General features: G+C 37.1%; 1 protein-coding gene across 2 annotated transcripts; it reads left to right on the top strand.

The window, feature by feature from the left end:
• Window positions 1-581: 581 nt before the first annotated feature.
• Window positions 582-27,086, top strand: LOC127623755 (mitogen-activated protein kinase kinase kinase 7-like). 2 transcript variants are annotated; one of them, XM_052098239.1, is made up of 16 exons: window positions 582-1,339; window positions 1,712-1,822; window positions 2,645-2,710; window positions 2,917-2,962; window positions 5,467-5,605; window positions 9,101-9,225; window positions 10,971-11,099; window positions 14,652-14,782; window positions 14,893-14,974; window positions 16,704-16,798; window positions 16,884-17,034; window positions 21,315-21,382; window positions 22,221-22,284; window positions 22,820-22,881; window positions 23,276-23,391; window positions 24,626-27,086. In XM_052098239.1, exons 1-16 carry the CDS (start codon window positions 1,244-1,246, stop codon window positions 24,804-24,806), a joined length of 1,662 nt encoding a protein of 553 aa, XP_051954199.1. In that variant the 5' UTR covers window positions 582-1,243; the 3' UTR covers window positions 24,807-27,086. The 2 variants fall into 2 exon arrangements, with proteins under 2 accessions (XP_051954199.1, XP_051954198.1); XM_052098238.1 differs by having other exon boundaries at window positions 16,692-16,798.

The following is a 27,086-nucleotide window of genomic DNA, read 5'->3' as shown; positions in this document are numbered from 1 at the left end:
TATGAACGAACATTGTTTATGTTTTTCCAACAGTGTTTTTCCAGTGATAAATAGGGATCATTTTCAGCTGTCACAAAATGATGGTTGAAATTGTGGGTTTATTTTTAGATCACCAAGAGCATGTGATCAGGTTGCTCAGCAAACTCCCTTTGTTGATCAGTTGTATGTCATCCCAGGTGATGGCACAGCACTGTAGAAACAGACATGTATAAAACAGATCTTTATAGAATCACACATCTTTTAGACAGATTTCTATTGAATCAGCAACAAATAGATACAGGAAACTGTAAAGGTCTATCTGTGGGGAAATTTTAATGGCTATGGACACAAAGTTTGAAATAGTTCAACAGCGATTGATAATTCGATGCAGTGTGCAAGTGTGTACTCTATATTAATGAAGGCCACTTGGTGAAATCAATTAAGTTGCAACTTACTCAGGATTATGAAATTCATCCGTTTCTTTCCCTCATCAGAAAAACACCATCAGATAAATATTCCATTCAGAACTAAAAATCCTCTTCTATCAGATGAAACAGCTCCTGGCAGGCCTTGCTTCACTTCAGTCTTGGAGTCATTTCAGTTGGCATGGTCCAGAGGGGGCACAACACTAGAGCGCCCACACTTCCTAGAGCTTAAACAACCTACGGGAGAGAAAAAAGGGAAAAACAAACTATCCAATGGGCACAAGAGTTTGAAAGTTCTTGCCCCACATCCGATGGGTTGGATGTTTTGTCCTGGTAATTGGGACACGTAAAACAGGTTTTATTGTTGTATTTTCGGGGATCCAGAAAGGCCGATGTGCGGAGCGTCAGAGACGGTGTGGAGTGAGCGCTGCGCGAAGGGGAGATCCGTCGACCGCACCTCCGCGAGCCATCAGGCGTCCTATCGCTAACACACACAACCGGCGGTTCTATGTCGATGGAGTACTCTTAAGTGCACTTGATAGAGACTCTGTGACTTACTCCCCGGTTGAACTGACAGTCATTACCGCCGTTTGGCATGTCTATTACACTGAGTGGGTTTGACGCGCATTAGCCGCCTGGCTAGCGGTTTACATTGACAGGTTAGCTCGTTAGCCGCTAATCCAAGTGTTTAAAGTGGTTTATTTTACATACACCGCTGTGTAATGCAGTCTGTGACGAGGGAGGAAGTGCTTCATTTACCAATTATATTATAGAAACCGTTCGTTTGTGAACCGTTCGACTGTGGTGTTCTAAGAGTATAGACAGTTATTTGTGTATTAATGCTAGCGATGTCTATGCCCTCCGCCGATATGCTGGAAACACCGCCTATGTACCCATTTGAGGAGATAGAGTATGATGATATTGAGGTTGAAGAGGTAAGTGACATAAACAGATGATGAAGATAATAATCGTGTTGTTGACAGATCTGTGGAAAAGTCCTGCAAACATTCACTTTATGCTGTGCTGCCAGTGGGACACCTGACGTTGTATCGCAGCACCCTAATCTTTGATTTTCCATATATTTCTTCATTCCATGTTTTTCATAATTAATGTGTTCTAGTAAAACACGTATTTGTGGAGTTGTTGTTTTTTGTACTGTTGCATAGTGCTAAATTTGTTGACATATTCTGTGTTGTTGTCCTAGAAACTTAATTACTCTTTGTGTTTTAAACGACTTTTGTATTTCCGCATAGTTGTGAATGTATAGTTCCATTATGTATGATGTTGTCTCCTGGTGTATTTTCTAGGTGGTGGGCAGAGGGGCGTTTGGAGTTGTGTGCAAGGCCAAGTGGAGAGGTAGAGATGTGGCCATCAAAACCATAGAAAGTGAATCGGAGAGAAATGCCTTCATTGTGGAGGTACTGGCATATTCTCTTTCGCTTGTTCACATGATGAGTGACTTTTTCTAGAAATCTCTGAAGTCATCATTATCTAGCATGAAAGGTTAGGAATCATAAGGAATTTTATGATTCTGATTCCAATTCCTCTTAACGTTTCTGGTTCCTTACCAGTTCCAGGGACGTATTCCAGTCATTCTTTTAGTAAAAATTTTTGTTTATGTATTTTTTTAAGAATTATTTAGAAATGAAATTCTTATTGCACTTAGTAACTACCCTCTGCTGTCTGTTACCAAATAATGAGATAATTTCAGAGCAGATATAACAAATCAGAAATAAATTCAGTTCTGGTAAAAGGTGTGTTTGCAGACTGTTTAGAGACATGAATACAATCCAATAATAGATCCTTATCTATTTTAAATAGACATCTAAACCAACACGAAATATGATGGCATATTTCATTAATACATTTATTATTTTGGAAAATTCCACTTATTACAACAAAATTTGAGTATCTTTAATTATGATTATCATATGAACAACCAGTCAGTAACTGAGATGTGCTGCTGGAAACACTGTCAGAGTATTTGAGGACAATGTTCTAGCCACATCGGTGGAAAATTGCATGCTGGAGAACCATTAACGGAACCGAAAGTCAGGAAGATCATACGATTCCGGTATATTTTAAACAATGGAACTGGTTCTCTGTTCCCAACACTACTAGTATGTGTGAACTCTGTTAATAAGCTTTCCATGTAGTTGTGCTCGTAATTTCGGCCATACGGCTAAGAAATTTCAGTTTCAAAGTTTCATAGACAATGTTACACATTTTTTCTTTTCCAGCTTCGACAGCTGTCTCGTGTGAATCATCCAAACATTGTGAAGCTGTACGGCTCCTGCAGTAATCCCGTAAGTCAATGCACCATGCTGCATTTCTTCATGTGGGTTTCAACATGGTTCAGTGAGGAGATCTGTTCATTCAAGTTTTTATCTATTTGAAAATTGATATGTAAATTCATTGTTTACTGTGTGTTTTTCTCTTGGGCCATAACAATGTTTGCAAAGATCCAGCCATATGAAAGGTTAATGATCTTTTACTGGAAATCTTTCTGCAGGTATGTCTGGTGATGGAATATGCAGAAGGCGGTTCATTGTATAATGGTGAGTTGTAAGTTTCTTTGGGTCACTTGTTATAATAGAACATTTATAGAGAATTTGAAAATGGAAACTGAATTTTTGGTAATGAGAGGGTTTTGCACAGGTAGAAATGGAGTATGAAATCAACAGCAGAAAGAGCTTTGTTCATATAAATGTGACATCTTTCAGGTGTTTGTAGAAATAGACTGGCTTCATGGTTACAAATATTGAGTTTGAAATGCCTTCGTTAACTGCCCCACTATCAAGACATGTAGTCATAAAATGACAATGAAAAAAAAAACTTTAAATAATGTGTACACTCCAGGGTTTACCTGGGTCAAAAATGCTCTTTTGTGGTGGCTGATGTACGCATTCATCACGATACAGTTTTAAAAAAAAAAAAGGAAAAAAAAAGATACTTTTTTTATATAATTTATTTTCTATTAAACTACATGGGAGCATTATAGCAGTGTGCCATTCTCTCCTTTTATGATTTTTTTTTTACATAATTGCAATTCATATTTAAGATATGTTTTTGCATTTCATGATTGTAGTGAATATCTGAGCAGGAACTTTTGAGTTTTTTTGTACTTTGTATTTTAACACCTTATTTCTATAGGGCTCATTATAATATTCATAAGCAAAGCACTTTACTGATTTGGGACTGGTGCTTCTATAGTAAATATGTTTCCTTCTCAATAAAATATATTTCTTTTCTTTTATGAGACTGATTTAGGAATCATTGTGATTCTAGTAATCTGAAGCCAGGCCAGTTTGTTTCCTAATATCAAACATCATTAGAACAGGAAATATTACACATGACTTTCTTCTTAATCTATAAAATTATCAGTGGATCGCACGACAAGCACACGATACCAGTCTTTAATCACCCTGCGCACACTGCGTACCACATGAGAAGATTATTTAGTGCTTATGAAGCACCATGAATATCATAACATTTCCTGAGGTGGCACGAAATGTAGCTCCTGTGACTGCTGGATAAATTTCAATGCAGGACATACCCTGCACTCATAGAATGTTTATATATATATATATATATATATATATATATATATATATACACTCACCTAAAGGATTATTAGGAACACCATAGAACTGCCTTAATTCTACGTGGCATTGATTCAACAAGGTGCTGAAAGCATTCTTTAGAAATGTTAGCCCATATTGATAGGATAGCATCTTGCAGTTGATGGAGATTTGTGGGATGCACATCCAGGGCACGAAGCTCCCGTTCCACCACATCGCAAAGATGCTCTATTGGGTTGAGATCTGGTGACTGTGGGGGCCATTTTAGTACAGTGAACTCACTGTCATGTTCAAGAAACCAATTTGAAATGATTCGAGCTTTGTGACATGGTGCATTATCCTGCTGGAAGTAGCCATCAGAGGATGGGTACATGGTGGCCATAAAGGGATGGACATGGTCAGAAACAATGCTCAGGTAGGCCGTGGCATTTAAACGATGCCCAATTGGCACTAAGGGGCCTAAAGTGTGCCAAGAAAACATCCCCACACCATTACACCACCACCACCAGCCTGCACAGTGGTAACAAGGCATGATGGATCCATGTTCTCATTCTGTTTACGCCAAATTCTGACTCTACCATCTGAATGTCTCAACAGAAATCGAGACTCATCAGACCAGGCAACATTTTTCCAGTCTTCAACTGTCCAATTTTGGTGAGCTCTTGCAAATTGTAGCCTCTTTTTCCTATTTGTAGTGGAGATGAGTGGTACCCGGTGGGGTCTTCTGCTGTTGTAGCCCATCCGCCTCAAGGTTGTGCATGTTGTGGCTTCACAAATGCTTTGCTGCATACCTCGGTTGTAGCGAGTGGTTATTTCAGGCAAAGTTGCTCTTCTATCAGCTTGAATCAGTCGGCCCATTCTCCTCTGACCTCTAGCATCAACAAGGCATTTTCAGCCCACAGGACTGCCGCATACTGGATGTCTTTCCCTTTTCACACCATTCTTTGTAAACCCTAGAAATGGTTGTGCGTGAAAATCCCAGTAACTGAGCAGATTGTGAAATACTCAGACCGGCCCGTCTGGCACCAACAACCATGCCACGCTCAAAATTGCTTAAATCACCTTTCTTTCCCATTCTGACATTCAGTTTGGAGTTCAGGAGATTGTCTTGACCAGGACCACACCCCTAAATGCATTGAAGCAACTGCCATGTGATTGGTTGATTAGATAATTGCATTAATGAGAAATTGAACAGGTGTTCCTAATAATCCTTTAGGTGAGTGTATATATATATATATATATATATATATATATATATATATATATATATATATATGCAATATTTTGTGTTTTTGTGACTTTTTTACTTTTTTACTCTTGGTTTAAAACTAGTACATGCTGATGTTGCTTTTAGTGTTCAAGCCCACAAGCTATTCCTGAATTGTGGTTTTTAAGTTCACCCAAGCATGACACAAGTGAGAAAGTGTGTGATTTAGCATGTACGTGTGGTATTGTTTATTACTGTATTCTGTATTTGACAGTTTTGCACGGCGCAGAGCCCCTCCCTTACTACACTGCATCTCACGCCATGAGCTGGTGCCTGCAGTGTTCTCAAGGGGTCTCCTATCTCCATGGCATGAAACCAAAGGCTCTCATTCACAGGGACCTCAAACCTCCCAAGTATGCACCTCCATCATTTCTCTCTCTGTCATGTCATCGCACTGTCCTTTTTACTTTTTCTGCCTTCCTCACACACATGCACACATACACAGAACCCGTTTACACCTGGTATTAAGATGTGTCATGGGTGATCCAATCACATGCAGTCAGTGGTAAATACAGGCGTAAACGGGGTCCGAAACATTTTGAGATCAGTTCACAAAAACCACATGCAAAGGTAGTCAAAACGCATGTGAGGGATTTATGTATGCCATCATGAAATCAGAGACCCTCCCCTCTAATTTTCAAACACAAGTTGTCACTCGAGATGCATTCAAGCGACCAGGTGTACTGTCCACATGTGATCTAATCACCCAAGACGCATCTTAATACTAGATGTAAACAGGGTCATATACACACCTTTTCTCACCCACGTCATGCTCTCATTCACTGAGAATTCCCTACAGTCCTCGTGTCTTCCCTAATCCCAATAGCATTTTCTGGTAACTTTAACAAACGTTTTTGCTTCAATTAGTCATATGTCCTATTAGTTCTTACTGATCAAAGATATCTACTGTCATCAGTCCATCTACAGCAGAGTTTTGGCAGTTTTTTCTGTGTGGGGTTTTTATTTTTTCAATTCAGGTTCAGGCTGTATTAAAATGTGTGGTTTAGTTGGGGTAGGTGCTTTTATGTAGCATGAAAATCACTGGTGGTCAAAAAAGTAACTCCTATAAATAAGCTTGGATTGAAGATGTAAGTTGTTGGGATCCAAAACATTTAAGACCCTGTGCAAATGAGTGCTACTGCACTTTGATGTGTTTCTGAGTCCAAAAATGTGGGCATCGCTAATGCTTTTTTCCTTCTTAAAATTAAACCTAATTCAAATACAAATTTGATCTTTAGTACTAAAGTGGAACAACATTTTCACCATGGCTCAACATTCTCTTTTTTTTTTTGCCTAATGTAAAGAGTTAATGCAAGATTTGTTGTTTGTTATACCTATAGAATGGACTTTTTTTCTCTTTTTTTTTACTTTACCTGTGCTGTTTTCTGAGTGCTGATGATGAAAAAGTAGCTGGACTGTTGTGGATGGCCATCGATGATAAACAAGGTCCAGTTTAGGTCTTAGAGGGTCTACGTTCTGGAGTCTTTCACTACATCATGGGAGCATACAGCGTTGTCCAGGCCAGGGCTGGTTATTTATGAGGCTCTGTTTGTAAAGGTCCCTGGCAGCACACCATGGAAATGACCAGCTGGCTTCTCTCCCAGACACCTACAGTGAAGTTCTTGGGAAGAACTGGGTTCTAACTAACATTTGAAATATTACACCGCTCACCAAAGCTGGTATCTAACCCTTATGAACTGATCACAAGTGCCTAGACTGTGTCTAGGCCTAGACACACTAAAGCACAATTGGTGGGTAGGTTGTTCATTGCCATCAGTATACCTTTTATTTCTGCTCAAAATATTGCTACAGTAAATTATTTTGTGTTCCTCGTGCTTTAAAAATATGTAGTCTCAAAATCTAAATATGTGGTGTTAATCTAATGAACTGATTTGCTCTCTAGTCAAAATGAAACCTCATAAGTAGGCCTGCACAGAATCTGCACCTGCAAGATTCTTCAAAAAGCAAGCTCTGCACATTTCAACAGAATTCTAATGCCTGTCAATCACACAATTGTACACATACACTACCCAGACCATTTCATGTCTGTTTATTAGATATTTTAAAAGGTTTTTTTTTTACACCAATTTGGCATGCCCAATTCACAATGCTCTCTACTTCCTCATGGTGGTGCAGTTACTCTCCTCAATCCGGGCAGCGTAGGATGGATCTCAGTTTCCTCTGCTTCTAAGACAGTCAGCATGCGCATCATATCACGTGGCTTGCTGAGAATGTTATTGCAGAGACTTGGCTCGTGTTGAGGCTCACACTATTCACTATTCACAACACTACATGCACTAGAACCCAGTTATGAGGCCAGCCTGATAACTAGTGTGATTAAGCTGCTGCAGATGGTCCAGAATGCAGCAGTGCATCTGGTCAACAATTAACCAAAGAGGGCTCCGTAACCTCATCCCCCTCTTGATCTGTTGGCAACCAGAAGCTGCATCCATCAAATTCAAGGCTTTGACTCAGGCATTTACGACAGCCAATGGAACTGCACCCTCTTCAACTTACTACTCCAGGTCTATGTCCCTAGTCGCTCTCTGTGGTCATGAGCGGCGCCTGGTGGTCCCATCACAATGAGGCACAACGTCCATTTCACGATCATTCACTTTCTCTGTTCCTCTGTGGTGAAACGAGCTTCCAATCTCCACCCAATCTGCTGATACCATCTCAACACTCAGGAAAAGGCGGAAAATGCATCTCATTTGTGAGCACTTAAAGGAATATTACATGTTTAATACAAGTTAAGGTCAATTGACAGCATTTGTGGCTCAATGTTGATTACCACAAAATTTAATTAGACTCATTCTTCCTTTCGTTAAAAAAGGCAAAAATCTGGGTTCCAGTGAGGCACTTATAATGGAAGAGAATGGGACAAATCTGTAAACGTTAAAATACTCACTGTTTGAAATGTATAGCCTCAAGATGTAAACAATATGTGTGTTAACATGATATTTAGTTTGATAAAATCACTTACTAACCTTTTCTGAGTAAAGTTATATCCAATTTTACAACTTTGTTGCTATGACGACGTAACCCCATAAACACTAAAACGTCTGTAAAAACAACAATTTAAGCAATTTTACATCTCAAATACACAAGGGATATATAATAATGAATAATAATTTATAACAAAAGAAATAATGCAAGTGCTTTACTAATATTATAAGCCTTTCATTTCTGCCTTTAAACCTCCCAAAATTGGCCCCATTCACTTCCATTGTAAGTGTCTCACAGTAACCTCAAGTTTTTCTTTTTTTAATGAAAAGGAGGGATGGACAAATTGCATTTTTTTTTTTTTTTTTTTTTTTTTGGTAATCAATGTTATGCTGCAAATGTAGTTGATTGAGTTTAACTTGGATTAAACCTGGAATATTCCTTTAACTAGTCAACACTCATGGCACATACTACTGAAACTATATATTTTATAGTTTTATAGTTATAAAAAAAACCTTCATTGTCTGTCTCTTTTTTTGTGCGCTTTTTCTATACTAATCTAGCTACTCTTGAGAACTTGGCAGTGTGATATTGCTGACCTTTGTATGACAAATTGCTTGCTATGTTGATGTTCCTCATTTGTAAATCGCCTTGGATAAGTTCTTATGTTAACATAAAGCTGGCTAGGCACACAAGTCTATTTTCTAATAGTCACAATGATTTTTGCCAATTATGCCCAAAATTAGGTATAACAGGGAGCGAAATCTGACACAGCTGTTTCACAAGTAACACACATGATGCCTAAAGGTCCAGTCTATAGGCTTACTACATGTTTTCCTCTTGGGAATATCTTTTTGTTTGTTTGTTTGTTTTTTGCTTGATCCAATTATGTATTTTTCTCCTAGTCTGCTCCTGGTTGCTGGAGGTACTGTACTGAAGATCTGTGACTTTGGGACTGCATGTGACATTCAGACACACATGACTAATATCAAGGGAAGTGCAGCCTGGATGGCCCCAGAGGTGTTCGAAGGTAAAACTCTAGAAATTGCAAGGAGTTCTAAAGCAGCCCAAAATCATTATATCCATAAAAATTAATGTGTATATATATATATATATATATACAGAAAAAAATATTTTTCTATTGCTCAACTCTAAAATATTTCACAGCCTAGAAATTGCTCTTTTTGAGGACTTAATTTTTTTGTATCTTATTGAGTAATCACAAACTAGAATGGTCATGGAAATTCATTGGTCAAAAGATGTGGAAACCCTGATTGGTTTATGGATGAATCTGTCTCATATGACTTTGGGGTCAAAACTGAGGCACTCTCCACCATTCACACAACTTAACATTCTCCTTTCTCATTAATTTGCTTCTCTTAGGCCACTTCGATCTTCACTATTGCTCATAAAAATATTTCCCTAAACCAGAGTAAGTGAAATTTGAAGTAAGTTAAATTCACAATCATGTTCAGGGGCACTCCGCTGTCAGGGGGTCGGAGGAAATATCAATTAGGTGTAGGTTGTTATTTTGCTGGTTTGGGAAGGAGCAGAATTCTCATGGCACTTGCCACTTGCACTGCCAGCAGAGGAGACACAGCACTCCTCATTTTCTGTACTGACAACAGTATTATCAGAAGACCAGAGTGAGGCAGTGTAAAGATATACTAGCGTGAGACGCTCTAATTTAAGAATAATAAGAGCAGCAATTAAGGCTCTCTAGGGCAGCAATAGATGTAATTAGCTGGTCTGTTCAAAAGGGCCGACAAGATAAAGGCATCCCCCACACTGGACGGCGGAAAATGCGCTTATGGGAAATAGCTTACGTTCTTCGTGTGGTGCCATTATTACCTCCTAATTTAATATATTTACTCAATTCCATGCAAATATCAACCATGCCGTGGAAAAATAATTTGTTTACTAAAAGACAAAAGCCCATTTTAAACAGTCCATTTAGGTCTATCTTTTATAATTTACACCTCTTTTACTCAGAATGAAAGAGATGGAATGGAAAGAAAATTTCATTTTTTATCCACCAAACATGAGATGTGCATCAATACGAAAACAGCATTTTGCAACCAGCCATATTTCACGATTTCAAAAGAGGAATCAAAATATTTTCACTTTCTCATCCAAAAGCATTTTTTTCAAATATACAATGTTTGAGAAATATTTGCACTTTCTTTGTTTTACTGTGTTGTCTTATGGTTACTGTGATACATTTTGTAACATCCATGACATTTCAGAGGTCATACTTATATCTCACAAATATTATTCAAACATACATTTAAACTTTCTTTACAAAGTTAACTCATGTCAATGTCATCTCTTTACTTTAAACAAGCATAATTTTGTGTTATGGACATGACCATTATATATGCTTTATTTTAACACATATGGATATCAATGCAAGAATCACAAACCTCTGATGCACATTTCTTTACCATGATGTATCAGTACTGCTTCAAACGATTTATTACAAAATCGATAAAAGAAAGCAGAAAAGAAAGATTTGCCTTTCAGATGCAAATATTAACCCTTTCAGGTTAAATATTTCAATTCAGACACATTGCGATATGATAAACATTTAACAAGCTATATCTGCTTATTGTGTGCCATTCACTACAGAGAAAACAGAAAACAACAATTTTTTTTATTAAAATATAATTTCCGTATAGTATTTCTTGCAAAGTCTGTTAAAGGATAAGGTTGCTTTTTCTTTCAGCTTCTCTGTTCTCACTGTTTAATGTCTCTTAATGTGTGTCTGTGTTGCAGGCAGTAACTACAGTGAGAAGTGTGACGTGTTCAGTTGGGGTATTATTCTCTGGGAGGTGATCACTCGCCAGAAGCCCTTCGATGAAATTGGTGGCCCGGCTTTCCGCATCATGTGGGCTGTACACGGTGGTGAGTTTTGTGTATGGTTACTTGTTCCTTCTTCTTAAAGTCATGGCAAGAATCTGCTGAGATTACTGTCTACATGTTTGCAGCTCCAGCGTTTTTGAAGTTATTGGCTCAGCAATCATATTGAAAATGATTTTTGAAATTTCCAGTTTTGTTTAATATTCTGTTTCATATCCGATTGATGTGAAATTTTTGTCAGATTTTAACAAAAAGCTATAGGCCTATACTGATATTTTCCACTCTCCTTATTTTGTCATCAGATTACATTTTACTTTAGGATTATGCTTTAAAGATGTACACTTTTTTTTTTTAATGTGCTATATGTAAGATTGACTACAAGCGTTTGAAATGTGTACTGCAGTCGAAATTCAAAATATTGGAGGGTAGTCTGCCCCGGCCCAGACTTGAAGTTCATGCTGGTTGCCAGAATGTTGAGAAGCAAATTAGCCAACTCGGCATCTGTTTTATAGGAGTTCTGGGCTTTAGGCTGTCTAAATCTTCCAAAGGCATATTTATCCTTGTTTTACTACGGCTCTGGTCATGGTTGGTTTTAGACGGATGGTGAGGCCTTTTAGGTTGGGTGTAATATGTTATCTCTGGTCCAATTCGTTTGCTGGCTTCCATTGCTGCAGCACTCAGTGCTGTTTACCTGCAAACTTGTTAAAATCTGACAACCCAGCGGTGTCGAAATACTATTGGTGAGTGGGCAGTGGTCGGGGTCACACAGAACAAAACATTCCGGCCCGGAATGGACACTTCAAAGTAGAATATACTGTCTGTAGCATTGTTAGTGGAGAAGCCAGTATTTCAACTTAGCATGTGTCCTAATTCTCTTATGACAAATGATCATTTTATGATTTAGTACAGTAAAAACATTACTTATAGCTAAATAAATAAAGTTTTAACAATAAATTAATTCTATTGAACACAGATTGGATCAGTTGAACACATTGGCCAAAATTGTAAAGAGAGCCAATAATGAAAGGTGAAAAAAAAAATGTGTTTATGTCATCTATAAACATTTAAAAAGTAACAAAAATAACTAAATATGATAACATGATGATTGATAAGAAATAAAAGGTTATGTTGTACTTCGTTGTAGGTTATGAAACTTTTTTGCAATTTCTGTTTTTGCTATTTAAAATAACATAACATTTTACACACATTTGTATGTGATATATTAATACTATGCATATGTTGGGCAATTTCACAGAAATGTCAATCACCTCATGGAAAAATAAAAAGATTTGACCAAAGAAACAAAACCCCTTTTAAATTCTGTATTATATTGGTATAATGGAGAATACCGTCCAGACTGCTAGAGGGTGCTGCTTGCTCACACAGTGCTGAATGCAGCCTTTTAAGGTTTAGTAATCACGCAAGGCAATATTGAAATTTCTTAATTTGATCAATCATGCAGCATTAATTGATATTATACAGATCTCTCAGAAGTCAAAAGTCTGCTTGTTTCAAAGTGTTTTGGATGGTTTCTCTCATCATGCAGCCTGTAGCTAAGTGCCGCTTTTACTGTCACGTCCGCTTATTACTGTTTTTCCACATTAACGTGAGAACAAGAAAGAATAAAAATTCAATATTACTTATTCTTTGGGATTCTAAATATTGTGGCTATTATTATTTTTGGATTGTTCATTCAAATTAACAGAGTTTTTACAAAAATTGTGTTGCTAATTCATTTCAAATAAACCATGTGCCGATGCTTTAATTTGGTAAATAACTGGTCGATAAATGTCAGCAGCTGATACATCGGTGCATCCCTAGTAGAAATGTCTCCTGGTACATATTTTCAAGTAACATCTATATAATGGTAATGCACAATGTCGTCACATGGTACAGAATATGTATTACATCTGAGGTTGTGCTACAAATAATTATTGATGCACCGATACCACTTTTTCTCTTCTGATATCGGAATTCTCAGAATTGGCTGATCCCGATCCGATAACAGTTTTTTTTTTTTTTGCATAATCAGTTTAGAATATCTTTACATTATTGTGTGGAAATAATTGGGTGTACTCTTTAATATGTAAAGAAACACAAACCTCTAACTACACATTATTTTATATATTATTTATATAAATGGATAGTTTATTAATAAAAGCTTTATTATTAACCAGTATACTGGATAATGTAGCAGCAAAATTAACATTAATTCCAGTATAAGTCATCAGTAGAAAAGAAGCCTTTTTTAATTTTTTTTGTAAAATGTTTTCAACTTGTATCTGGATTCAGATCTCTTTTTTGTTCAATTAAGTTGTAAGACATCAGCTCACTTTTCATTCACACAGTTATTTTTTGGAACCCATTCAACTTAAATATTATTATAATTTGTAAACTAATTATAATAATATATTATAATAGTAATATATCTCAGTCTTGCAGCATTTGTCTCTCTTTCTTCCTCACTGTCATCAGAGTGCTCACTCTCCCCTGAGTTCTGATTACACTCACCCGCATATCATAGTGACTTATCAAGGACTGAATATATACCCTGCTTTCACACACACACACACACACACACTTTGTCTGTTCTCATCGATAGTATCTCTGAGACTCCAGAACTTTCTACTATGTCAAACATTCCTGTGTCTTCATTATTGCCTGCAAGTATCATAAGAATGTTGTGAGTTATCCATTCATCGTGTTTATACCTTGTCTGGATATTACTCACCTGCTGTTTGCCACTCTGCTCAACTGGATTTACTCACAATGCTTACATCACTGTTTCAATCATCTCTGCAATAAACCCTGCTTCTGAGTTCATATCTCTGCCTGCGTGAAACCTTTAACTTTTAAACCCTTGCGCTTTTATTTTGACATTCTGAACTCTCCAGGAAGTCCTATATTTGTCTATTTGTAGGAAAGTTCACAGTAGTTTTATTCACTTATTCAAATTCTGGGAAAATGCACCTCTGGTGCCATTCTAAATGTATATTATAAGTGAACCAAACTATTGAGCATCTACATCTGAGATGTTGTACATGAGTAGCGCTCAAATATTGTGCACCACGTGAAGGATATAAATAGGCATGCATATGTGTCAACAGAGCAGTGCCATTAAATAACACGCTGGAGCTGCGTGTGCATTTTATATATTTACTTCTAAAACACAGCCTTTTGTGAATCACAGAGCTTTTGCACATCTTCAGGTGGCTTTGAATAAAATGCATGAGTCTTTTATGTCATTTTTTGAGCTTGACCGTAACGAACATGACTAACACACAGAATCGGATTTGGATCGGGCTCGTCGGACCGATACCCGATCCATTTAAAAACATCAGTATCGGAGCCGATACTGATCCAGGTATCGGATCGGTGCATCCCTATAAATAATCATCATATTATAATTATTGTCAATGACAATACCAACCTTGACAAGAACTAAAATAGAACACGGGGGGGGGTCTTGAGATATATGGGTCCTGGCATTAAAAGTTTTGGAAACCCCTGTTCCAGATAAATGAAGACCATCGTGGTTGATAGTGTTTTAATTATAGCACTTTGTGATAATATTGATGGTCATCTGTCTTTCTGCAGGCACTCGTCCACCTCTTATTAAAAACCTACCAAAGCCCTTAGAGAGTCTGATGACTCGTTGTTGGTCCAAAGACCCATCACAGCGCCCTCCAATGGAGGAGATAGTGAAGATTATGACCCACCTAATGAAGGTAACGCAACACTGTCTGGCAACTCGTCCCAAATACACTGTGTTCCTGGTTGTCAGCAAGATTTCTAATGTCTTTTTTGGCCTCTTCATTCTGATCTCTCCCACCTCCAGTATTTCCCAGGATCAGAAGAGCCTCTTCAGTACCCCTATCAGTATTCAGATGAAGGCCAGAGTAACTCTGCCACCAGCACAGGTAAAGAATAACAAAGTAGACCTTGAGGTTTTCATTGAATTTTAGAATTAGTCAAAAGCATCTGGATCATGAATGAATCACAATCTTTATGGATGTTACTTTTCTGATGATGTGAATGAAGATCGTCTGATGTCACAGTGCACAAGGAGGTTTAAATGCCAGGTTATGTTCCCACCATTAGACAAATGTTCAATCATCTTGGTGAAGAAATTAAATCTCAAGAAATGCATTAAAATGGCAATAAATGGATCAACCAAGTTTCCAGATGCTTTAAATTATATTCTGCAAGACATTATTATGGTAATGTTGTTGAATTTGGATGAATGAAATCATTCTTATAGTGTATGTGCTACATACATTCACGGGCCGCTTTATTACTACTTATTCATTCGATTATCTAATCAGCCAATTGTGTGTTAGCAGTATAATGTATAAAATTATGCCGATATTGGTCACGAGCTTCAGTTAATGTTCACATCAACCATCAGAATGGGGGAAATTGTCTCAGTGATTTAGACTGTGGCATGATTGTTGCTGCTAGACAGACTGGTGTGAGTATTTATGTAACTGCTGATCTCCTGGGATTTTCACGTGCAACATTCTCTAGAGTGTACAGAAAATGGTGCTAAAAACAAGAAAAAAAACAACCATTGAGCGGCAGTTCTTTGGACAAAAATGACTTGTTGATGACAGAGGTCAACTTAGAGTGGTCAGACTGGTTAGAGATTACATAAGGGCTACAGTAACTCAGATAACACCTCTGTACAATTGCATTGAGCAGAATAGCATCTCAGAATGCACAACATGTCAAAACTTGAGGCGGATCGGCTATAACAGTAGAAGACCACGTTGGCTTCTGCTTCTGTCAGCCAAGAACAGAAAACTGAGGCTGCATTGGGATTACCATTTGTGTACCTCAGCCGATATGCAGATTTTTCAGACCAGGCAATGTTTTGCCAATCGTCTGCTGTCCAGTTTTGGTGAGCCTGTGCCCTCTGCAGCCTTAGTTTCCTGTTCTTAGCTGACAGTAGTGGTACCCAGAGGGCTCTTCTGTTGCTGTAGCCCATCCGCCTCAATGTTTGACTTGTATGTTCAGAAATGTTTTTCTGTATAGCACTGTTGTAATGCGTGTTTATTTGGGTTAATGTCACTTTCATGTCAGCTTTGAACAGTCTGGCTATTCTCCATTGACCTCTGTCATCGTTTTTGCCCACAGAACTGTCACTTGCTGGATGTTTTTTGTTATTCTCTCCATTCTGTTTACACACTAGAGACTGTTGTGCGTGAAAATAACAGGAGATCAGCAGTTACAGAGTTACTGCCAGATTGTGTGATGGTTATCGTTTGGATTAGTTTGGAAGTTTTGGTTAAGTTTGTAATTTTTAACATCCTTGTTCAAACATTGAAAATTAGGCAAAGTATGGCACATTTATTTATATAGCACATTTCATACACTGTGGTAATTCAAAGTGCTTTAAATGGAAATTATAAAAAGAAATTGAAAGTCAGATTTAAAATCACTTAAGTATAGCGCATACATCCCATGAAAAAAAAAAGAAAAGAAAAAAATATATATATATATATTAATTTAAGTAATTGTATTGGTTAATGAATTCCATTTATGTAATCATCCAGCTTGGATGGAAATGTTATGGAAATTATGTTTGGAAATATACTGAAGTTGTACTTCCAAGTTTGAAATTGCACTCTAATTCAGGCTCATTTGTAGACTACACATGTACCAGCAACAAGAATGACATCAACATGGAGCACTCCAACTCACCTGGCAGCAATGACACCATAAAATTTCCATACAAACCAAAGGTAGCACATCAACAGTTTACATAACCCCTAAAAATAGTGTCCTTTCAGAAACCTCAGTGGATCCTTATCTTTGTGTGTGTTTCAGGGTGACCCTCTAAGGCGTGGTCTCCCTCTCTCCAGAGGGGGCAGTGTTGAGAGTCTTTCTGGTAGACCACATATTCTGGCGTCCTCTGATAGCAAACGAATGAGTGCCGATCTCTCAGAACTGGACCACAGATCGCCCTTTGTTCCTGCAGGTAACGCTTGCTTATTCAACGCTTGACGTGATGTATCATACCTACCCAGAAATCCATTACAAATTACTTAAATTGAGAAAAATTATCAAAAGTAGTTTTGATAAACTACTAGTAACCATTTTCATTTCATACATCAACAAATGTAAGAATTGTTTAACATTTGAATAATGTTTTCCAGTAGAGACCAAAACAGTAATATATGTAGTTTACCACTGACTTCAGCCAGTGCACTCAAACATACATCATACACAAATAGCTAATGGACTCTGTTCAGATAAGCTGAAAGTATGGCATCTCCATGATCTGTCCTTCTGCAGTACTGCTAAATCAGTCTCAAGTTTCAACAGGCTTCCTGCCTCCCACTGCATGGATGTACTGTATGTGCTGGATATGCATGTTTGTTTGAATGTGTGTTGCATGTATATGCTAATGCAGGAATTGAGAGATTCACCTAACCCTAGTCTGCCTTGATGTCTGCCTCTCTGTCTCAATGTCTACCACACTTTCTTTCTGTCTCAGTGTATACTTAGTCTGCATGCCTGTGTTCGTCGCTACATGCTGTATGTGTGTTTTTGCAGCATGTCCACAATATAAGCGAGGCCATCGTAAAATGGTACACACGGCACCATTCTGGACATTCCTAAGATCATCGTCACAGGTACCTGGAGTCCAGGTGCTCCCAGCAAACAGCTCCTAATTAGAGTAGGGTGTCGCTGTAATGCATGAGCCCACATTGGCTGTTACTCCAGGATGTCATGTAACCCCCTTTAGCCTGACTGACAACAGCATTCTAAGAGTAGAAAAAGGTTAAAGAACTAAAACGTATGGTCTTCATCTAAACACATACGCATGTGTTTGGCACATGCAAATTGTGCTGATGGTCTATTAAAGGCATAGTTCACCCGAAAATAATTTTTCAGGTCATATAGGTGACCAACGAAAGTCATACTGGTTTGGAACACATGAGGGTGCATAAATTATGACAAATTTTCATTTCAAGTTTTCATTTTCATCCTTCACATTCACTTAATTTGACAGATCAGTGTTTGATTCAATGTATTCATGCCATCAAATTTTTGAAACCTTATTAGACCAGTTCACTTTTTTTTTTTTTCTCACTCTCGATTATTTCTACCTCAGATACAGCTAGTTGAAATTGTTTTGCTTGTCAGATTTGACAGAGGATAATCATACTGTAGTAACACCAATTCCAGTTTCTTCTCTCTCTCTCTCTCTCTCTCTCTCCCCCTCTCTCTCTCTGTTCTTTCTGTTTTTCGATTGTAGTGAACTGAATGCCATGAATCCTTATGTTTTCCTCTGGCCACTAGGTGCTGATCAGCATTTCTTTTAACAGTTTTCATGAAAGAAAGTTAAGACAATTGGCCTAAACACTGATGATTATTATTTTAATAATTATTAAAATTGTATATCTTCTATTTTACAGTTTACAGTTTTCAAATTATTTCTTGAATGGCCTCGGGGGCCAGGTAATATGATCTCTTGGGCCTTATACTGCCCTGAGGCCTGACGTTCCCCACGCCTGATTTACATCATTAGTAAATGACTAAGTCCAGGGTAATATAACACGAAGCATAATTTACACTCAATATTAAAAATAATTATAATGTGAAAAAAAAAAATTGAGATTTACGCTGCTAAATAATGTGGAAACGCATCCTCACAGTCTTTGAATATGGTCTGTTGTTTGCCACTATCTAGGTAACAAGAAGGCACCAAAAATGGAAGATGATGTTCGTCTTTGGCTTTATAATCAAAAATGTACATACATTGATTGGACATTGTGTATATTTGTAGCAGATGCGTGGCAAAAAATTTAAAGAATGGGAGTTCTGCTATTTGTGTGACTACAACCAAAATTATAATTAAATATTTTACTCATCTGGAAATTATGATTGTATGACAGTCTAACAAATTATATGTCATCAAGTGCAGTTCACTTTCATAAATTAGGCTGCACTGCTCTCATATCAATTAGGAACAGTGTCCTGCACCCCATTTTTAAGTTGAATCCAGCATATTTCCTTGGTCCACCTGGTAAATGTGGATATGGATTGATATGCAGTCTTACTGGCCTCTGTGTTCCTGCTTGGCTTTGTAGCAGGTGAAAGAGGATCAGCCGGTGTCTCTCTCTGTCTCAGTGGTCATTCACTCACCTTTAGCTCATCCTTGTCTCGCCTGCAGAAAGGATATCGCCAAATGCTCTGCTTTTCATTCTTCCCTTTATACACACTCGTTCATTAATAAATCGGATATGGTATTTGATAAATCTCCTTCACATTGAGGTTCATTGCTATTATTATCATCATTCCTATTAAATGTGAAGGAAATGGGGACAGTGAACAATAGTGGGGGAAAATAGTTCAAAGCAGGAGTTGCATGATGACGTTATTAACTATGAGAAAATATAATTGGGTTGTCAAATGTAGCCCTCCTGCATGTATGCTCTTATCCTATCAATAATTTGTTGTCATGCTCATATTCATTTTGACATGGAATTAATAATCATAAAAATAAACAGCATGTTCATTATTATTATGGCCTTTTTTCTTTATAAATATTGAGATATAAATATTATATCTCAATATTTTTTAGCCTATTGACATTATTCAGTATATACGATAATTACAGTATGTATTTGCTCAGAAATGGCTCAAAGGTGTTTGTTTGTTTTTTTAAATCAGAGGAAACAAACTTTATCCAAACAGCCATCGTGGACAAGTAGATTCAATATTTTAAAGGAATTGAATAAAAATCGATTTAAAAATAATAAAGGCATGTTTTTCACAATATGAACACAATGGAGGATTAAATGAATTGATTTTCACTTATATGCACTTTTAGATTTATATTCCAAATACAATGATACATAGTACCTTATTAAAAAGCATAATATACCTTCAAATATTTTTACTAAAACATTTTTGTGAATGACCATGGTGTGCAAAAACTACTTCACCTATTGTTTGGAATCCAGTTGAAAATTGCATAATAAGAAATTATTACTGTGCGACCCAGTCAAGTTTATTATAATAGAATATAATTTTAAGTATGTGTTTGTAGATTTGTATAATAGCGGTACTAATGTTTGGAAATGCGTGAATGTGTAACCCTGCAAGTACTGTTCTTTCACAATGTATGTGATCTGCTATAAAAGCTCTAAAAACACGAACATTAGCCCCTCGCATGCACATGTTATTTTGATTAATTGTGCCACCCTGAATGATTGTGAAATTAGTCTGCTGATGCTCTTTATGAAACTTAATGGACAAATAAAAAGCACATTAAAGTCATTGCGATATTCACATTATTGCTTGCTTTTAAATTGTCAGCAAAAACATTGCAATTATATCATGAATATTTAATATCGTCCAGCCCTTGGCAAAAAGGTTATGTATTTAGTTAAAGAACTCATGACATGAGATGATAGATTGAATTTAATGATTCTGTCAAACCTCTCATGCTAATTTGTGTGAAGTATTATAGTTCTACTTTGAAAACACTGATAGTTTTATATTTTAGATGTTTATTCTCTGCGCTGTGAGCATGATTTTAGTAATTGATAGCATGCCACGGTTGTTTTCGCAATAGCTTACAATGTATTTATCCCATATGAAATATTCACTTGCATAATGTGTACAGATATTTAAGTAAATTCTGCACAAATATTGAAGTAAAATACCACAGAAGTCCTATTGTCACAGTGTATCGTTATTGGTTACATTTCGCCTCTGCTGATTCTGTTCTAGGTCCTTTACCTGAGCTTGTAGCTTGTCTTTTACTATGTTTGTGTAAGTGCGTTTATTAGAGGCCTTCTTCAGTTGTGTTAGAAAACCTTTTAATAGTAATAATCTTTGAGAGCTCAGCTCCTCTCAAGTTACCTTAAACAGACACTCACAATTAATCCACACATCCCAAAAACAATCATCATGCTGTGATAGCAGCTGTCCAATCAATGCAGGTCTGTGTGATTCTGTAGGTGTGGTCTGCCATTGCGTGATCCTGTTGGTGTGGTCTGCCGTTTTTGGCATTAGATGTGTGTGTATTTTCCTAAGATAGCCTTGTGAGGGGGTTTGGTCACGTGAAGGCCACATTAGAGGAGCTGCTGTCATAGTTGTGATTTGGGGATTAAATAAGCGCAGTTGTCTGAGTGTCACATCCCTCTTGCTCCAGCCATGGAGCTAGAGCATGTACACTACCAAAAAGACTTATCAGATTCCTCTTACTTTTCTCTGTCTGTCCCAACCCTCTTTTTTTCGCAGTAACCTGTGAGCCTTATAGACGCAGATCAGTGCAGGATCTTCATGCCATTGGGACAGATTCTAGTCAGGTAAGATGCTTCACTTTCAGATATTTAGTTGTACAGTCTATAAAGATCTGGGAACAGTTTAGGAGCAACAAACAGAAATCACAATCGTGCCATAGACAGCTAGGAAAGGAAAGCTCTATCTTGTGCTGCATGCATATCCATCGTAGACATGATTTCATCATAAACATGAATCAGAGCTCTCACATCTGGTTGTGCACTAGAAGGACACAATAGCTTATCAGATAAAGAACAGAAAGAAAGTGAGATCTGTTTTTTAAAAGGAGATGGTGTTTTTCCATATCTGTCTGTCGTTTTGAACAAATGGCTCTATGTGCTTCTGCACACCTGACTCCTAAGATCACATAGATAGCTTTTCTCACACTTGCCCTAATTGCTCTTGGAGAACAGCAGAGTTCACCCAAAGTTTAGTCTTTGGATCATTGCTGGTTTAGACTATCTGATTGAGACCTTGACACCTTTGTTATTTGACGTGTTATTTTCATGAGCTTTTTGGTGTAAATTAGTTTATTTTCTTAAATAATCTCCATTTATTTATTTATTCTCTTTTTTTTATTTATTGTATTAAAACAAAATTCTCATTCAGTGTTAGTGAATATTTATTGTGACTTATTGGAGATATTTGTCCTATAATTATTATAATCACCTAATACTATTAGTTGCAAAGACTGGTACCTGAATACCTGCCATACAAATGGAAATTCATCCCAACAATTTATGTGAAAATACTAATTATTCTTATCCAGGTAATTCATTGGTCATAAATTGAGAACCCTGCTTTATTTTGCCTTTCCCTGATGTGCCAATGTTTATAATTGACGTATTGTTTGGCCAATCACAGGAGAGCCGGAACAGTAGCAGATCATCCAGCCCCAGTGTGAGGATGATAACGCCAGACAAGACAGGTAGAGCCTACAGTTTTTCTCCTGACCATCATACAGGTGTAAACATACACTCATGCTCACACTCACATTGACACAAATCAAATGCAGAGGTCCTGTGATAACCTTACAGGTGTAACACAGACACACAAATATGTAAAAAGTAAATGGAATCGTATTAATTTTATACTGTATATATTATAGTAAATATTGTATATTAAAAAGTATTGTTCTTTAGCTTTTCCATAATTATATTATAATATAATATAAAATAATATAATATGCAGAATAGAGTAGATTGTGATATTTATGAACACGCTCAGTATGACATCAGAGTTCAAGTTCTCAGTCTGTGTCACTCTCCCTCTTTCTGCGGATTACCATTGTTTACATTCAGCAATACACAACAAGCTAAAAAGCTGCTTAACTAGATTGCGTGAGGGGCTGGTTCGCTTTTCATATCTGAATAATATAATTTACTAATTAATACAGATTCTACCCAAGCTGCTGTCCTCGATTTATGATTCTCTAATGTTTACTGAAACTTCTCTTCCCATAGATACCAATGGCTCAGATAATTCCATCCCTATGGCCTACCTGACCCTGGACCATCAGTTACAGGTACACACTTACAGGTCAAGGTGTTTAATAGAAAATGGCAAACATGATTGGATGCCAATATTGTGAAGCATGGAAACATATTGTCTATATCTGTTGTACATTGTTTTGTTTCCAATGTGCTGTAATATATATCCTCTCTCAAAAGATTCTGAAGATATTAAAACAGCCCTCTAATAGAATCAAGTCTGGGTTACAGTTTTGCAAGTCTTCTTTTTTTTTTTTTATGCTGTTTATATGGTGTAATTCAGTTATAAATACATGGGAGTAAATTGGATATGAGACCGTTTGATTTTTGTTTAGTTCAGAACATGACTGGTATAACTGGAATAACTCTAACCCTTTTTAATTACAGATTAATTAGCCATTAATTAATTTGTATGTTTTTTGCTTTCAGCCTCTAGCCCCATGTCCAAACTCCAAAGAATCTATGGCTGTATTTGAGCAGCACTGTAAGATGGCACAGGAGTACCTGAAAGTGCAAACAGAAATCGCTCTTCTGATACAAAGGAAGTAAGTCTGGGGAATCCTATTCAAATCATCAAATATTGAATGTGCAACATGAATTCAGGTTGTCACAATACCATCATTTCAGTATTTGCTACCAATACTAGTGAAAGTTCACAATTTATATACCCATTTTGATTGCAAATTTGTACAAAATTAATTTGCTAATGAACACGCTTCTTTAAGAAGTTAAATATTACTACAAGTATTAACATATTCAAATAAAACAATGGCCAAAACAGTGCAATTTTCAATTAAGTTCACATTGGTACAGGTTTTGGCCTGTAAAGCAATAGAACAAAGATACTAATTAGTAAATAGTGCTAGACTTTTCACATTTTTCATCTATCACCAGTATCAAATAAATATATATAAACACAAGTTACCAACTGTAAAATAAAATTAATTACTTAAATTGTATTACATTAAAATAAAAAATAAAATAAAAAACTTAAACTTGACTTTGACACATGGATTTATTAGGCTATCATCATTAAGAATTTATGCTCATAAAGAATAACAATGTCTTTGTTAAAACTGTTGGTTTTTTGCTGTTTGTAAATGTGTGGTAAAGACAGAAAGTGATAACGTATGTTAACAAGACTCACTGGCCAGAAAGTGCTTTTTCTGCCAAAATTATTTTTGGTGTCATTTACTTATTGGGTGCACATTAATATTTGTGTATTAATATTATTTATGTACCAAATTGCTAATAGTTTTGGCATCACCTAATGTCACCCTCCCTGTTTGACCCACCCCAAGCAGGATTCGAACTGGCGGTCCTCGGCATGGGACCCAGACGCTCTATCAAGGAGGCTATAAAAGCCTTGGCCTCTAGCATCGGTCGCTAATGTGTCTCTTATGGCCAGGAGAGTGAGGTTTACACACTGGACAGCTACCACGTACCAGCTAACTACATTTCACTCACCCCCCTAAACCTCACTCCCATCCGGGTCATGGCAACAATGTCCCCAGTCCTACTCAACCTGCCCCAAGCGAGATTCGAACTGGCAATCCACTGCATGGCAGTCGGATGCGCTAGCAAGGAGGCTAGAAAAGCCATGACCTATAGCATCGGTAGCTAGTGCATCTCTTAAGACCAGGAGAGGGAGGTTTACACACTGCACAGCTATCACATACCTGCTGGCAACCGTTACACTAACATGAACGCTGTATTGTTTGTTCAGGGTTTCTCTCCCTCTTTCCTTTCATCTCTAATGTGTGGCGTACCTCTCTATAGGAATGAGCTGATCGCAGAACTGGACCAGGACGAGAAGAATCAGCAGAAAGCGTGTCGTCTCGCTCAGGAGCACAAGAAGCTCCTAGAGGAGAACAAGAGTCTGTCCACCTACTACCACCAGTGCAAGAAGCAACTGGAGCTGATTCGATCACAGCAGCAAAAGAGACAGGGCACCTCATGAACCCTTTTAAAACCCACCCTCCCATCACGTAACGGAGCCAGATTGACTTTACAATCACAGTTCCCTTTCTCTCTTTCTCCCCGATCCAAATATTGGGGTTTAGCTGTAGTTAGGCCATGAAAAACCCTTATTTTAATTGTTACAGCACCCCACCCTGGCCACCAATGCCCATATGCACCCATGATACCTTTGAAGATGGCTACCATATGAACTGTACTCCATGGTTCTGTTGACTGTGGGTCATTTCTGCCCCTGCAAACCATTCTGAGATGGTTCTAAGACCATTCAAATTGCTCACATGCATGCTGCATTACATGTCTGTGAGGTCACAGCAGGATATGCAGTAGCAGGGTCACAGTTAAAGCTCTATGGGTGTAAAACAGATTGACTGTTGATACATACACAGTTCAATATGCTCTATATTGTGTTAGGTCTACAAGTCAGTTGTAAACGGCTGCTGTTTGCCAAATGAGCCAGCGCCAGAGTGTGTGATGGCAAAAGTTTATTTCGAAAGGGGGAAACAAAGGGCTTGGGGGGTTATTTGATCATAAATATGGGAAGAAAAAAAGGAACATATGAGGTCTTCAACCCATGGCCCCTTTGGAATGTCTCCTCAGTTAGGTGTTGGTCCTTTTAGAATGTGTAAGCAAAATGGCTTTTACGTTACATGAATACAAAAGCTAATTTTATCTTTTTAATTATATATTTTTATTTTATAGCTTACACTTTGTGCTACTCTTGATTTGAACTCTAAAGCAAAAACAAACCCCAATAAAACAAGTGCTGCAGAACGTTGCTCTTTTTTTTTTTTTTTTATTGTTTGCCTTAGAAAGTGTTATAATATAATGTGTGTTGTATTGATTTAAATGGAGCTGTCTATCTTATATATGCCTTGCATGTTGATCCTGTGTTTATGGACAAACAGGACGATCTGTGTGTATATGCCCTCACAAGAAAATGCAATATATGAAATCAGCTTCCACTGATCAACATCCCATTCAATAACAGGCCCAGTTTAAAAACTGAGCCTAAACAAACAAACGAAAATGGACTTGTGAGTGTATGTGATTGTGAGGACAAACATTTTAATCATGACTTCAGTATTCTTGTGTTTCTTAGCTCTTTGTTGTGAATCTTATATCTAACTTTGTATGCTAATTTATCCAGGGTTTTCGAGATATGCTTTATTGTTTTCTTTCTGTCTGAAAGTAAGGGAAAGATTTCTCTGTGACTTTCTCTGAGTTGCATTTATATATTTTTAGATCACATGATGCCTTAGATTTGAATTGCTTGCATTTTCTTGACTTATTTTGTTGCTTTATGGCAATGAGGCCACTAAAAATGTAATTACCGTTATAGAAACTTGAGTGAGTGGCTCTTTTCAAAGGTTTGCATATGCAAATTAATGAAATCAAGAGGGTAATACATACAGATGAGTGGCCAGATTTTTGTCTGATACAAATGGTTTTGTCAATATGCTCCAGGAATCACAATAAGGGCAGTCGTCCTGTTCTTGTTTTTTTAGTTTGCTCCTTGTTTTTACCACTTATTGTCATCCCTGATCTTAAAAGGATAGTTCACCCAAAAATGAAAATGTTGTCATTTGTTTAACCTCATGTTGTTTAAAACCAGTACAGTATGACTTACTTGCTTCAATGGAACACAAGTTTCTAAGCGGCAGTCTCTGCCACTATTCACTTTCATTGCATAGATTATTTTTGCTATACAATGAAAGTGAATGTTGTCTGTCATTCTGCCTATTAGTTCCTTTTGTGTTCCACAGAAGAAGGTCATATGGATTTGGAACAACATAAGGGTGAGGAAATTATGACAGAATTAGCTTTTTTTAAGTGACCTATCCCTTTAGTTTAAGATTTTGAAATAGAATTCAGAGCAGTTTTGTTCCACAAGGCCTGAATTCCTTTAGATGTCACACCTTTGTTTACTCTGGAAAAATTTCCCCCAACACGTTTTTGCACAATACAGCCTTGACTGGTTATCACTAATAACAAATAATGGTCACTTAACTCTGAAGATCTTAAGCAGGGTAAGGAACATTTTAGATTGTTTTTAAGATCTTCAAGTGAGTTCTCTGCACATCTTGTTTTCCAAGACATCTTTGTTGTTTTTGTTTAACAGTGAAGTGTTTTATTTTTAATAAAGTTCAATGTTCCTGATGAGTTTATGCACTATGTTCTGTAAATAAGATGTCTGATTTCTTAAGCTATTGGGAATAGGAATATACAGGTGAAGGTTGCATCTTGAAATAAATCAAACAGG

The sequence above is a fragment of the Xyrauchen texanus genome, chromosome 30 (genome assembly GCF_025860055.1).
Source record: "Xyrauchen texanus isolate HMW12.3.18 chromosome 30, RBS_HiC_50CHRs, whole genome shotgun sequence".
Lineage (NCBI taxonomy): Eukaryota > Metazoa > Chordata > Actinopteri > Cypriniformes > Catostomidae > Xyrauchen > Xyrauchen texanus.
The sequence above is the reverse complement of the archived record's forward strand: the minus strand, read 5'-3'. Positions and strand labels throughout refer to the sequence as shown.

What these genes read in the sequence shown, in the direction of transcription:
- LOC127623755 (XM_052098238.1), top strand. Translation starts at nt 1,244, where the DNA reads ATGCTAGCGATGTCTATGCCCTCCGCCGATATGCTGGAAACACCGCCT. An exon ending in ACGGCTCCTGCAGTAATCCC is followed by an intron (nt 2,711 to 2,916) that starts GTAAGTCAATGC and finishes ATCTTTCTGCAG; the next exon opens with GTATGTCTGGTGATGGAATA. An exon ending in TAACTCTGCCACCAGCACAG is followed by an intron (nt 14,975 to 16,691) that starts GTAAAGAATAAC and finishes ACTCTAATTCAG; the next exon opens with GCTCATTTGTAGACTACACA.